At 50.5% G+C, this 13,701-nt stretch overlaps 2 protein-coding genes across 6 annotated transcripts in view; one reads left to right on the top strand and one right to left on the bottom strand.

Moving 5' to 3' along the window:
* Window positions 1–681: 681 nt before the first annotated feature.
* GID8 (GID complex subunit 8 homolog) lies at window positions 682–7,291 on the bottom strand. Of its 2 annotated transcripts, none has more exons than XM_055433614.2 (5): window positions 7,140–7,291; window positions 4,426–4,555; window positions 3,357–3,553; window positions 2,287–2,484; window positions 682–1,601 (listed from the first exon to the last, which is right to left on the bottom strand). In XM_055433614.2, the coding sequence occupies exons 2-5, from the start codon at window positions 4,541–4,543 to the stop codon at window positions 1,428–1,430; spliced, it is 687 nt and encodes a 228-aa protein (XP_055289589.1). In that variant the 5' UTR covers window positions 4,544–4,555; window positions 7,140–7,291; the 3' UTR covers window positions 682–1,427. The 2 variants fall into 2 exon arrangements, with proteins under 2 accessions (XP_055289589.1, XP_055289599.1); XM_055433624.2 differs by lacking the exon at window positions 7,140–7,291 and adding an exon at window positions 7,077–7,096.
* A 136-nt stretch (window positions 7,292–7,427) lies between these two features.
* Window positions 7,428–13,701, top strand: part of DIDO1 (death inducer-obliterator 1) — a 49,914-nt gene continuing 43,640 nt past the window's right edge. For 2 of the 4 annotated variants that reach the window (XM_088843921.1, XM_055433581.2), the window contains exon 1: window positions 7,428–7,570. The gene's annotated coding sequence lies outside the window, so the exon portion shown is untranslated. Of the gene's footprint in view, window positions 7,603–13,701 lie in introns of all 4 variants that reach the window. The other 2 variants (XM_088843918.1, XM_055433574.2) reach the window with 1 other exon arrangement.

Here is a 13,701-nt window from a genome sequence, read left to right as displayed (position 1 = left end):
AGTGCAGCTGGGAGTGAGTGGGGAGAGGAGCTGAAGCCAGAGACTCTCCGGGACAAACACTGAGTGTGTGGGCTGTGCCCGAGCCGCCCCACAGCTGGAGCAGACCTGACCTCCCAGAGGACCTACCCAGCCGAGCACCAAGGTCAACGGACTCTCCAGATTCGTCTGCTGATGCTTGAGTCTCTGTGGAGCCCAGGTGCCAGTACAGCCCACTCTGTGGGAGGGATCAGGTGAGAACTGAATCCCAGCCACGCAGGTGCTCCCACCAGAGGATGTGTGGGGGTCACCAGCCCTGGAAGCTCTGCATGCCAGGGCCCCCCACCTCCACCAGCCTCACTGAGGGCCAGCAGCTCTGCACTGGCACCCTGGGCCACCTGCCCCAAACCCCAACACCCGAGCCTGCACTCAGGGCTCACTGACGGCAGTGGGCGCCGGGCAGGGTACAGACATGAGGGAATAGGAGCTGGATGTCTGACAGACTGGCTGACACAGTGAGAGGCAGAAGTGCCTCTCAAGAGCCCACTGCACCACAGCGCATGCCTGGCACCATCACGTGTCACTGGGAGCTGCCCCCTTCTGGCTGTAGGTACCAGACAGTGTCACTACGGTCACCCTGGGGAAGCCACCCCAAAAGCAAAAGTTGTACTTGAGATGATGAACACTTCTGAGAGACCACTGTGGTCATTCTTGAAATTAAGGAGAAACCTTTATTTTCAACAAAAGTGCCCAGGAGAGATGGTTCATTGATCCACTAGCAAAGAGTCTCTCACCACTTACAGCACCAAAATATATATTTAAAAAATTAAAAAACACACAGCCCGCCCCGCATACACACACACACACACACACACACACCCATCTCCCCCAAAGCCACATGACCCAGACCAAACAAGAAGACAACCAAACTTAGTGCCCTCGCACAAAAGAAGTCTTTGAATTGGGATTTACAAATTCATATAGTCTTTCCTATGAAAAAACAAAAACAAACCAAAAACCAAAGAGGGAAAGAAAACACTTCTACACGAAGGCCGGCCAAGATGGGGGCGAGGAGGACATGCTGTCCTCCTGGATGCTGACAGAGCGAGACAGTCATCAGTGCTGCCCGCTGCTCTGAGAGGGGCCTCGAGTGGATTAGCGACCCTAAGATGAGGCGCCTTCAGAAGCTGAAGTGCCCAGAATGCCGAGCACAGGCCATGGGGCAGTCCTCGCCGGCCTTCCAGAAGAGACGGTATCTTGCACTGGGAGTTTTCCAGTGCTTAAAAGGGCCACTTTTCCCTTTCAAAATGATGTAGGGTCAAAAAAACAAAAACAAAACACACAAACAAACAGTAAAAGAAGGGAGAAGAGAGTTCTCTGCTGCCGTAAAAATCTTCAGTCCCAGGTGGCGCCCGCGGGCCTGGGGCCATGCAGCGGGGCCCCCACACAGACTACTTGGGTTCCTCGATCACACCTTTGCTGAGGTCTGTCATTTTGGGGTATTTTACTTTCTTCTGGTCCAGCTCATTCTGAGCCCAAAGGAGTAGTTTCAGCAACTTTGCCAGCTTGGGTGTTGACTCACGATTCTCGTAATCCAGGACAGCTTGGTTCACTTCACTCCATACCTAGAAAATAGACAACCAATAAAAACCACCTCACACACAGAGCACCTGCAAAAGGGATCCATTATAAGATGCACCTTATACATCTTCAAAACCATCTTTACACAAGAGGCTGGCTACTTATTTAAACAAACATGAAGCCTGTGACTGTCGGGCACTCTGGAGATGTAAAACACAGTCCTTGCCCAGAGGGGCACACGGTATGGTCAGCAGATGTCACATCCGGCTTGGGCATGAGGGAACTGGCAGGGAGGAGACACCAGTTCCACCCAACAAGCCCTACGAGGACACCTGATGAGGACCCCAAAGACACCCTCCTTTCAGGACAGTCAGTGCAGTGGGCAAGGGGAACTGCGGTCGGGGAGCTGCCCTGTTGCTGGGAACACAGAAGCCGTGAGAGAGAGTGCAAAAGAATCCAAAGCACGTGTGGGATTTTCATCAAAAGATATTTGGAACATCTGTTCCGAAGAGTCTCCACACAGTAAGCCAGCTCGGATTAAAAAAAACAGGCAAAGAGGCTTAACTATCGTTTAACGGTCTCAACACCCTGGGCTCCTAGTATGTCACAAGTAAAGTGTGGGGCCCTCCCAGCAGTGTCCTGGTCACACCACACACACTGCCCCGTTTCTTTGGAAATCCTGCCCCGAATATCCACAGAGGGTGTGACCAGAAGCCCTCTGGAGCCCACCTTCTGCCTCTGCATCATGTTGAGCAGGTCTCCGAAGGGTGAGTCCTCGGGGTTGTCAAAGGCCAGCAGGGCCAATGTGCGCTCCATCTCGGTTAGACACTCGCGGCTTTCCTCACCCTGCTCAGCCAGCTGGGTCTGCGCAAACTCCAGTGCCGCCTCCGTCTCCCGCTGGCGGATCAGCTCAATCAGGTGTTGTTGCTGGTTGGGGGCCAGGCAGACAGGGTGAACAACTTGCGCCCAGCCAGCGACACCCACCCCACCCCAGGGCTGCACCTGCTTCTTATGAAAAGGGCCTCTCAGAGGACAATTGTTAAGTACTCCAAGCTCCTGAATTTGCATTTTCAAAGCAAGAAACAGCTTCTGAGATACATGGCAGAGCAGCTAACTTAAACCCCTTCCCTCATCAATTACAGCAATATTCTAATGAAATTAGCCTCGTTACCTCTCAATAACAGAAAGCAGCCGTCCCCAAGCTTTCTGGAAAAGGGATCGGCTACCCACTCCAGTATTCTTGCCTGGGTAATTCCATGGACAGAGGAGCCTGGCGGGCTACTGTCCACAGGGTCGCAAAGAGTTGGACATAACCAAGTGACTAACACGTCCACTTGCCAAGCTTTTTGCCACCAAGAACCTGTTTTGTGGAAGACAATTTTTCCCCGGACTGGGATGGTTTGGGATCACTCAAATACGTTACATCTATTGTGTCCTTTATTTTTAATGTAATGTTGCCGCTGACCTGATAGGAGGTATCAGTCTGTGGCCCGGAAGCTGGGGATGGCTAACATGAAGAATCAATACTTTGGCCACCTCATGCGAAGAGTCGACTCATTGGAAAAGACCCTGATGCTGGGAGGGACTGGGGGCAGGAGGAGAAGGGGATGACAGAGGATGAGATAGCTGGATGGCATCACCAATTCGATGGACATGAGTTTGAGTAGACTCCGGGAGTTGGTGATGGACAGGGAGGCCTGGCGTGCTGCAATTCATGAGGTCGCAAAGAGTTGGACATGACTGAGCGACTGACTGAACATGAAGAACTTTAATTCATCAAGTGTCCACAAATAACTCACTTGCAGATGGAAGTAGAGATAGCGGTTTGTGTCCAGCAGCTCTGGGTGGAGGCTGTTGATGAGTGCAATGGCCTCCTGAATCTGGCCTTTCAGTATCATCTCACGGATTTTGATTCGCTCGTCAAGTGTTTCTAGATCAACACTGGGTTCAATCCCAGATTCCATTCGAAACTTCTCCGCTGCCTCCTTAAAGCCCTCTGGAAAAGAAAACTACCTTCACTGCTCAGAAAATCAGCAAGATACCACCACCAGGGCTTTTTATCTCTAGAAAGCCCATCCTCTATGAGTGAAAACCTCTAGTAAGAACTGCACTTTCTTGGGATGTGGGATTAACACCTCTGTGACTTACCAGCTACACTTCCTTTCCTTCCACCTGCCCTGCCCCCTCCCCTCTGACTCTAACTTCCAGTCAGGGGAGGATGGGCATTGAGGCGCCCACACTGGGGTCCAGGCCTATGTGGAGAAGCTGCCAACCTGCTCCAGGGGCAGCATGGTGCCCTCCCACTGTGAATGAGTACACAGTTTCTTCAATCTCAGAGACTGATGGGGGCCAAGGTCACTGGAAACTCCAGGAAGGAGACTCACTTTCTGGAGACATGTGGGTTTTCTCACCTCTGCAGAGCGACCCTTTCCTCCTCAGGGTCAGGAGGATGGGGTGTTATCACAGAGCACATGCATTTCCTTCCATAGGTCCCTCCCCCTTTCTTCGACTTGGACACACCTTCTAGAAACAGTCCAGTATCATTTACCAAACTGTCTAGAAGAGATTAATGACTTGGACTTTAAATGTACTTTTGCACATTGTTAATGATGTAGATCAACTGCAAAAATGTCAAAGGCCAAGAAATAGGATTTTTCTTTAGATCTCAGAGACCTGAAATCATGATTTCATCTCCAGAAGAGGATATCTCTTTAAAATGGTAGTTACAAGTTTGTTACAAGAGCATTGTGTTTCCATGATGCCTGAACACAACCTAACTTTCAGGACCCTCCAGTGGTAAAGTCCTGCTTGTGAGCCCAGAAAGGGAGAATGGTGCCCAAGAGGCAGCACCCATAGCACAGCCCTCACCTGTGACCAAGTAGTTCATGATGAGACGGTTCATGTCTGCTCGTTGGACGTGTAAGTTATTGAGCTTTTCCATCCACTCATCCTTTGTGATTTCATCGGGTTTTTCTGTGTAACTCATTCTGATTTATTTCTACAGGGAAAAAAAGTAATATTTTAAGAATTGGTGAAGAATTCTCACAATTGTGATCATTTCAGATGGGGTAGACAGAGGGAAGATGCTTAAAATGTGGAAAACAGCACATGCAGAGGGCCTGAGACTCAAACACAGGCTCAGGGACCAGAGAGAAGGTTGGGGGGTTCAGAAGGCAGGATGAACATGAGGAAGAGCCAGGAGTCTGAGTACCAGGAGGTCAAGAGGTCAGTCCAGGTCAGATGAAGGCCTTCCAGGCCCAGTGGCAATCTGTTAATAGATGGATGCTCCTCTAAGCACAGGGTAGCATGGAGAGGTACATGCTGAAGATTCATTCACCTGCTATGATGTGTGTGCTCAAGACAAGCCATCTTGCACACCCTCCACGCTGACAGAGATGAAGCAGACTGACAACACCAAGTGCTCACACAGACACGTGCATGGTCTCTTGAGCCCCTACCCTGTGGTCAGAACGGACTGCACAGCAACACACTCAGCACCACTCTGAAAGGCTGTGCATGTGTGCTCTGCTCCTCACCGATGGCTCTTCTGCTAGGCGGGACCCCGAAAAACAGCCTACTGTGTCCCAGACACAGACAAGCCTGTGCTCAGAGTCACTGTTCAGGATGGCAACACTATGGAGACTGCCTACCCAGGAGTTAGTCAACAGCAGCAGCGACAAGCAAACGATGGCTCATAGGACTGCAGTCCCAAAGGACCAAAGCCCTGGGGCAGACCAGTTTCTGACTTCAGAATTGTTCAGGCTGTACAAAGACTACTTGGTACATGTTACCACAAGACATCCTCCCTGGGGTCTGCAGCAGCACCCTACGATTGGACATGACTGCTTCAGTGAAACGCATGAGGATCACATTGAGTGGAACAGAAGTTACTAAATAGCTTTTGTGGGGTCGGGTTCTGCCATGAAATCAATTAAAAACAAGACCAAAAACTTTTGGTTTTCAAAGTTTTGTGGATTTTAGGACCACTGACTGTATCAATGGAACAGAATTTACCAAAGCAGTTAAAATACACGAACAAGCCCATACAGGGGACTTAGAAACCAGCTATGTGAAGAGAGCAGAGCAAGTTGCAGTAGAGACCCAAGGGCAGCAGTTTTTTAAAGAACAAAAACAAGTTATACAATTTTTACTTAGTAGTAAATACATTCATAGCAAAAACCATTTGTTATTTTTTCAAGTAAGAGTGTGAACCCTGAAACTCAGGAGGTGGTTATCACGGGAAGGGGCCCCTGGGAGCCCCAGCAGGGGTGTCAGGATGGGTGGTGAGCCCACCCACTGTCCACTTCAGTTTTACCCTTTGTTACTGACATAGCTATTGTGGATATTACTTTATATAAAGCAAAGCACATGCTCAATTACCTCAATAAATAAAAGCAATTTAAAACATGGTTCTGGTTTCCCAGTGGACATGGGATGCCTGTGGGGTGGTGAGAGCTGAGCAGGAAGACCAGTGAGGGGCCACCCAAACAAGAGGACAGCAGTGGAAGAACCAAGAGCACAGCCCACAAGACTCTGTAGACTGAGCCAATGGGCCTTGCTGCTGGACCCAGCGGGATAAAGAAGATTCATGGACCATGGAAGGGTTTCAAGCTTGAGACCTTGGAGAATGGAGTCCCAAATGAGGAAAGACTGGGAGAAGAACAGGTTTGAGGAGTCGGGCGAGTTTGGGGTGACTATCAGACCCACAGCAGAAGAAGTCAAGCAGGCACCTGGATTACAGGTCCCCAGTTGAGCGATGGAAATATTAATTAGGGCAATGTCCACCACAAAATGACTGAAAGCCAAGAGTTCACCAGAGATTGCCCAGGGAGACAGTGTCGGTGGGGAAGCAGAGGGGAGCAAGATAAAATCCTCGGTCGCCGGGGGATGCCATGCCCAACTCTGATCCGCCTTAGAGAACTTGTCTGAGACAAAACCAAGGGGCCGTCCCTCACACAAGGTCATTTCTCTAAGCTGCGGCCACTAGCGCAACTCCCCGCACTCTCAGTCATGAGCGACAGAGCAGTACTGGAAAGTTAACAACTTTGAAGAACCGACCCATTCTGTTTTGTGCAGGAAAAACTGACCACTTAAACACCCCACAAACAGTACGGACTGCGAGGAACCCTTCGCCCCACGAGCAAAGTCCTGTCTCGGCAGCTCAGTGTCTGCTCGAATGCAGTCCTGGTGCAAACAGTTCCCGCCGCAGACCTGTGCGACTTGTGAAGAACTATCACCTCCCAGCAGGCGTCGCCGCCCCTCAAAACATGCTCCATCAACAACACCGAGTCCACGCCCGGACTCTGCCGCCTTAGGAAGCGGAGACAGCTGGACCTGGAAACTCTTGAGGGCGCCGCCTCCCCCGAGAACGCGGCCCGAGGACACCTGCTCGGACGTCCGAAACCGGCAGGCCCCCTGCACGGTCGGCCGGCGGGCGCAACCCCGCAGCCCGGTCAGCCTCCTCACCGGCCCGCCTCGATCCCTCCCTGGCCCCGACCCCAGTCCGGCCCTCCGCCTACCGGCCGCCGCACTCCGGCGGGGACGCTAGGCCCGGCCGCCTGGGCTCGCCGCGGCCATCTTACCGTGCGGATCCCGCCTGCCGCGCTGCGCGGTTTCCGCGGCCGCTCGAAGGGCCGGGCAGGACCGGGGTGGGGGAGGGGGAGGTGGCGGCGCCGGGGTCCGGGAGGCGGAGGCGGGGGCCGCGGCGGAGGCGGAGGCGGGGGCGGGGAACGGGAGGGCAGACGCACCGGCGGCCGCCCCCTCAGCAACTTCCCGCGAGATCGCGAGATCGCGAGCCGGCAGCCAATCAAGTGCCTTTACGAGGGGGCGGGGTGCGGCGCCCGGAAACGCGGGACTCCAGTTTCCGTCCTTGCGCAGAACTCCCTTCTCTGCGCCTTCGCTCTACGGATTGGCGCGAGAGTCAAAAGGCATCGGCTGCCTCTGAGTAAGATGGCCGCCGTGGAGGCGTCGTTGTAGGGGAACTTCGCGCCGGGACGGCGACATCTAGACTGAGGTGAAGGTCCCAGCGTCCTTCTCGTCGCTTGTGTAAGCCCGAGGGCATGGGGCGGGGACGGGGTACAGGCGCCGGTGCTCCGCGCAGCCCGGAGGAGGGGACCCTCCCGACCCGGTGCCTGCCTTCGCGCAGGCCCGGGAGGAGCCGCCCGAGCGCGGACGGCGGGAGCTCTCAGTTCCAACGGTTGGGGTGAGCTCCGGGGCACGCGACCACAGCGGGGAACGCACACCAGCTTGCTCCAGAACAAGTCTACAGGGCCAGACCTGCCCTCAGGGAACCTCCCAGGGGCCCGGCGGTCTTTCCCGCCTGTGGTTCAGAATCCGCGCTCTGGTTGGGCGGGGACAGCAGGCCTGTGCAGCTAGGGCTTCGAGGTGCTGCGGCCGCTGCTCGAGGAGCGGGAGGGTCTTCCTGCCCTGCGGCCGGGGTCGCGGAGGCGCAGAAAGACATTCACGTGTTTATTCGGTTATTACTGTGCGTCCACGGGAGAAGAGTACAGATTACGTCAGAGCAAGGTCTCGTTTTCCAGGTCAGTTCAGTTCTGTCGCTCAGTCGTATCCGACTCTTTGCGATCCCGTGGACTGCAGCACGCCAGGCTTCCCTGCCCATCACTAACTCCCGGAGCTTGCTCAAACTCCTGTCCGTCGAGTCGGTGATGCCATCCAACCGTCTCATCCTTTGTCGGTCCCGTTTTCCAGTTGATGGAGAATCAAGTTAAAAGATTTTAGAATCCTTCGGGAAGGAAATTAAGGGGCAGCCCTTTATTCCATCCGATGAGCTCCAATGTCGTTCTGTTAAAAGTCAAAGTTAAGATGGTTCCGTGTGATTGCGTGGAAATGCACTGGGACTTGTTGCAGAAAGTAAGTGCAGTTTGGTAAACAGATTAGACAAAGACGACTAATTGTGGATATTTCCCGTCAGTGAACTGAACTAAATCTGCAAGTCCAAAGCTTTGGCCCTAATCTATTCAAAATGCAAATGAAGTGTGTCTGCAATTACATTCTTTTCAAGCAGTTAATCCTCTGAACAACTTTACACCCCAGCTTTACAGTGGGCAAGGGTGCAGATTTTTAAAATTCTTTTCAAGGGTGCACAAGCACAAATCCGGTGCCCTAAAGAGCGAGGGTGTTCCAGTCTAAAGAAGGTTCAGCTGCGCCTCCTCTGTGGATCATAGGTTAATGGCCCCTCACTGCCAGAAGTGGTCTTGCTCTGCTTTAATTCTGTCCAGATACTGACTTCCTATTGAAACCCATACAGCAGGCAGGGTCATCTCTCTTGTCCCTGGCCCCCTCTTCACACCCCTCAGCGACTCCCCAGTTGCTTGTGCAGAGTGAGCATAGCTGAAAGCCTCAGCACCCTGCCCTTCCTTTGGGCTCTCAGGAGATGGATCTGGGTGCAGCACTCCTAGGCCAGTGCCTAGGAGTGGGAATACCATCCCGACAAAGCAGGGTGTCGTCCACTGCTTTGTGTTCCCTCGGTCCCTAAATGATCCCTTCGTTGCCTTCAGCACACCGTTCTATATCACTGATGCCTGATAGTGTCACAATTCTCCACCAACATGTGACCCTCACAAGAGCTGAAACTTCTGGTACATGGCAGGGGTTCCGTAGATACTTGTGGAGAATGTGGAGGAGCAGATGAGTGAGTGAGGGTGAAGACCTTCGCTAAAAGCTGTCTCAGCAGAAATGGACAAAAGATGGGAAACAGCGGTCTGGGTGTAGTGAGAGCAGAGGAAGAAGTTGAGAATGGTACTGAATCACACAGATCAGCAGTCCCTTATTAAAAAAAAATTATTAATTTCTGGCTTAGTGAGGGTTTTCCCTAGTTGCGGTGTGCAGGGTTTTCATTTCAGTGGCTTCTCTCCTTGCAGAGTGTGGGCTCTAGTGCACAGGCTTAGTTGCCCTGAGACATGCGGGATCGTCCCAGATCAGGGATCGAACTGGTGTCCCCTGCATTGGCAGGCAGATTCTTAGTCTCTGGACCACCAGGGAAGTTGAGCAGTTATTTAAGGAGAGTTGTTAGGTTTATTAGTTTTAAAAGAGCATGCAAGAATTATCTTAAAATGAAATGTGTTTTGAGAATAAAATACACAGTACCTCCTTTAATCAAATCCTGGACTATTCAACGACCAAGTGTCATGCACATTTTACAGAACCGCAGTGTTTTGGAGGGTGTTTCTGTCTTTCTCTCAAACCCTCAAAGCATGGAGTCAAACTCCTGAATGCTGGAGCCCTGCTTTCCAGGGAATTTGGCAAATCAAACCTGTTTCTTCAGGGTAAGGCATAAGCTGATTGGACATTGCTGCTCAGAATTGTTATCGGTTCTTGTTGTTGAGTTGCTAAATCGTGTCCGACACTTGTTGACCTCACAGACTGCAGCACACCAGGCTCCTCTGTTCTCCACTGTCTCCCAGAGTTTTCTCAGATTCCTGTCTTGTGAGTTGATGATGCTGTCTAACCAGTAATGGCTAAATGTCCTTACCACTAGTGGGCAGTAAACTCCAAAAGGTCAAGTGCCATAGCCTTGACTTTACTCAGGGTCTTGTTCTTAGATTCATCCTGAAGCTGTTGAAAGGAGTAAAGAAGACTGTTTTTATGCTTTAGTTCTGCTGCATGTATCCAGATAAGTTAGCTGAATGAAGACCCTGTGAAGCATGTGTCATGGGGTCTGAGATGGTTGCCCTCCTCCTCCCTGCTGGACTGTATTTCCGTTTCTGGATTATACCACTAAACCAGCAAGCACTGGTTATGTCATAAGTTTCTTTAGATGGGTAAAGTAATATTTTAGAGTAATATTTTTTTTTTGAGTTTTTAATTCCTGCAGAGGATGTAACATAAACTGTGTCTAGCACGGTGCTGCCTAAAACACATGGGGTGGATTGAAGGCTGGGCTGGACAGTGGGGCACAGGCAGCAAGCTCAAGTGGCAGTTTACCTGCCCTGTCCAGTCAGTGGGCTGTTTGCAGACCATCTCTGCTGAAACTCGCCATTCCCTTCCCTCCTGCCTGGAGAGGGCTTTGATAAATACATTGGTTATAGATACAGACACATGCACTTGTGTATATAAACATCTCATAACATATGTGTGCACAGCTATTGAAAACTTATCTGTATATGCTTTACGGGGTTTCTTGTTTTTGTTTGGTTTTGGTTGTTTTGTTTTTGCATGAGCCCAGTTCTGATCAGATGTCTGATATGGGAGATAGAATACTGAATAAAGATGAGCCATTGTTTCAATTGATAACCATGTGTTCTTTTGAAAACTTGCCAAATTTTGTTTTTTCTTTTTTTGACTTTAAAATTCTCTTATGTTTACTCTTTAAATGCTTTTACTTTCTATTGGAATGAGAGAAACTTTGGTATGCCTGACAGAATCACAAGATTTTTCATTTTTCTGTATAGTTGTAAAAGGCAACATTCTTGGTCTCCTATATTGATTTGTTGACATTTCAGAATAAAACCTTTTGGGTATCTCTCTGAAATTTCCTAGTAGCTCAACTTGTGTTATTCTTGTTGAGATTTCCTTCAAATGCACTTTGCTCACTTTCACCATTTTTTTTCTGTGATCCAGGCAAGCACAGGAAATTACATGTTTTTTTTTTTTCTCTTTTGGACAAATCCAAAAAGCTACTGTTAGACCTGACTTTCGTGAATCTTTCATTTTTCAAGCATTTTAATTTTGGAAAAAAATAATCTCTTAAAATGTAGCCAGTACAGTTACTTAGGACTTCCATGGTGGCTCAAAGGTAAAGAATCTACCTGCAGTGCAGAAGACCAATTCAATTCCTGGGTCAGGAAGATCTCCTGGAGAAGGAAATGGCAACCAGGTCCAGTAATTCTTGCCTGGAAAATCGCATGAACAGAGGAGCCTGGCAGTCTACAGTCCACGGGGTCGCAACGGTCTATGGGGTCGTGTCGGATGTGACTTAGCGACTAAACAACGACAGTTATTTGTCGATACGTACTTGCCGTACTTGCGTCTGAGGACTGGCGGCTGTGGCCCTGCTCTGGGACCTTCCTTGTCTCCGCTGACCATCCCCTCCCACCCTGTGGAGGGAGGTTCCTGTTCCTGCTCACCAGCCACCTTCAGAATTCAGTTCAGATCTGTTGGCCTGTTTTGCCTTTCTCCTTTGTCACCTGCTCTTGTGGTATGACGGACGAGCTTGTGAGGAAATGCTGAATCTAGGCACAGTGTGGTGCAGGCAGCACGCCACGTGCTTGTGTCTGCTTTACTCTTAAACTGCTTTTCTGTGAAAGGAGTTGATTTTTCTGGCTTTTTTATTTGGTGTGTTCTTTTAGAGACTTGAGATGAAACTAGCCAGCAAGGAAATACAGTTCTTATGCCTCATACTTATTAAAATATTTCTTCTGAAGTTAGCTATTTACTTTTCACTAAATTTATGGGGAAAGTAGTCTCAGTATCAGGAGCCATCCTGAAAGGTAGGAGTAACCAGCATTGTTCTGAAGTCTGAGCCCTGCAGCCCATGGCCCCTGGGGTTAGAGGACACATGCGTTAGCTATTCAAAAACACCCAATGCTGACCAAGGCCAGGGAGGAGGAGCGAAGGGGGTCCCACCAAGACTTTGACCCTTGGTTTCCTCTCTTCTCCCGGACATCTCCCCTCCAGCCCAGGCCTGCATCTGAGTTTGGGTCCAGATTCACTGGCGACCTTGCCCCAGGGCCAGGCAGTGGGCCCCACCATTGACCCCAACTTCCTGACCCCTTCTTGGCCTGCCTGCAGGTGGGTGCTAGCCTGTTCACCCTTGAATTCTGAACAAGAGTAACAATAAAGCGACTTGGCTGCTGCCTCATCTGGTTTTAAATTGTCCTTGGAGAGGGTCTTGACACACTTTTACCTTGTCTCTCAGGGTTGCACTTGACCACCAGGAGAGAGGGGTGGTTTGCTCAGGACCCTGCTTTCCACTGGGCTTTAACTCAGGGGTGAGAGAAGGCCGAACACCAGGAAGTGGTCTTCTAAAAAGGATTGCTGACTTTTCCAGGTGTGCTTTTCTGCCTTCATAAATTTCCTCAGAATTGTTCATGGGTGTTGGTGGCAGGACCTGGTGTCCACACATGTTGAGGACGCATCAGTCGTATTTGTCCCATACTTTTCCTCAAAGACTGAAACCCCTTGAGGCCTGGAAGCTTGCTTAGCTTCCTAACCTCTGAACCACTGTTGTTGTCAGTTCCCTGAACTTCAGGATTTTTATTTGTGTATTTGGGGTATTTGAGACAATTGGAGACTCCTTTTAAACCTGTTCCTCTAGGTTTAGCTATTAAAGTAAGTTTGTTAGGAGAAGGTAGTCCTTAGCTGAAAGTGTAATGAAAGTGAAAGTGTTAGTTGCTCAGTGCTGTGTTTGCGGCCCCGTGGACTGTAACCTGCCAGGCTCCTCTGTTGATGGGATTCTCCAGACAAGAATACTGAAGTGGGTTGCCATTCCCTTCTCCAGGGGATCTTCCTGACCTAGGGATTGAACCCAGACCTCCTGCATGTCAGGCAGATTCCTTACCATCTGAGTCACCAGGGAAGCCCCTTCTTAGCTAGTAGACTTCAACTAAAAGTACCCAAACTGCAGTTCTAGAAATACCTTTTTCACCAGGGAAGAGCAACTCCTGTGAGGAGTGACAGCAGGTGAACTGAATTATCTGAAGAGGTTATAGAAGGACAAGGGCCTGCCTCCTCCCACAGGTGGCAGATGCCTCTGAACCCTGTAGCCCATGGTCACAGCCAGCTCCCTCTGGGAGATTAGAAAGGGAGGCGAGGTGCAATTTCCTTTCCTTTGCTGCCCGAGTGCTCGCCTGAGCTGCCATCCCCAACCCAAGTACTGTAGTGGCACAGGTGGGGCTTCCTTTTGGGGTCTCCTTTCTGTCCCCTGAGCTTTCTGTCCAGAGCTTCCTCCTGTTCCATCGGCAGCCAGAGCCTTGGTGTCATTCACAGGACCCAGTGCCCACCTGAAGCCGCACACAAGTTAAAAAGAAACACAGATGTAAAGAACAGACTCTTGGACTCTGGGAGAAGGCAAGGGTGGGATGATTTGAGAGAATAGCATTGAGCCATGTATATTATCATATGTGAAATAGATCTCCAGTCCAGATTTGATGCATGAGACAGGGTGCTCAGGGCTGGTCCACTTGG

The sequence above is a fragment of the Moschus berezovskii genome, chromosome 15, assembly GCF_049115385.1.
Source record: "Moschus berezovskii isolate FMDL1 chromosome 15, NW_MosBer_1.0, whole genome shotgun sequence".
In the NCBI taxonomy this organism is placed as follows: Eukaryota; Metazoa; Chordata; class Mammalia; order Artiodactyla; family Moschidae; genus Moschus; species Moschus berezovskii.
The sequence above is the reverse complement of the archived record's forward strand: the minus strand, read 5'-3'. Positions and strand labels throughout refer to the sequence as shown.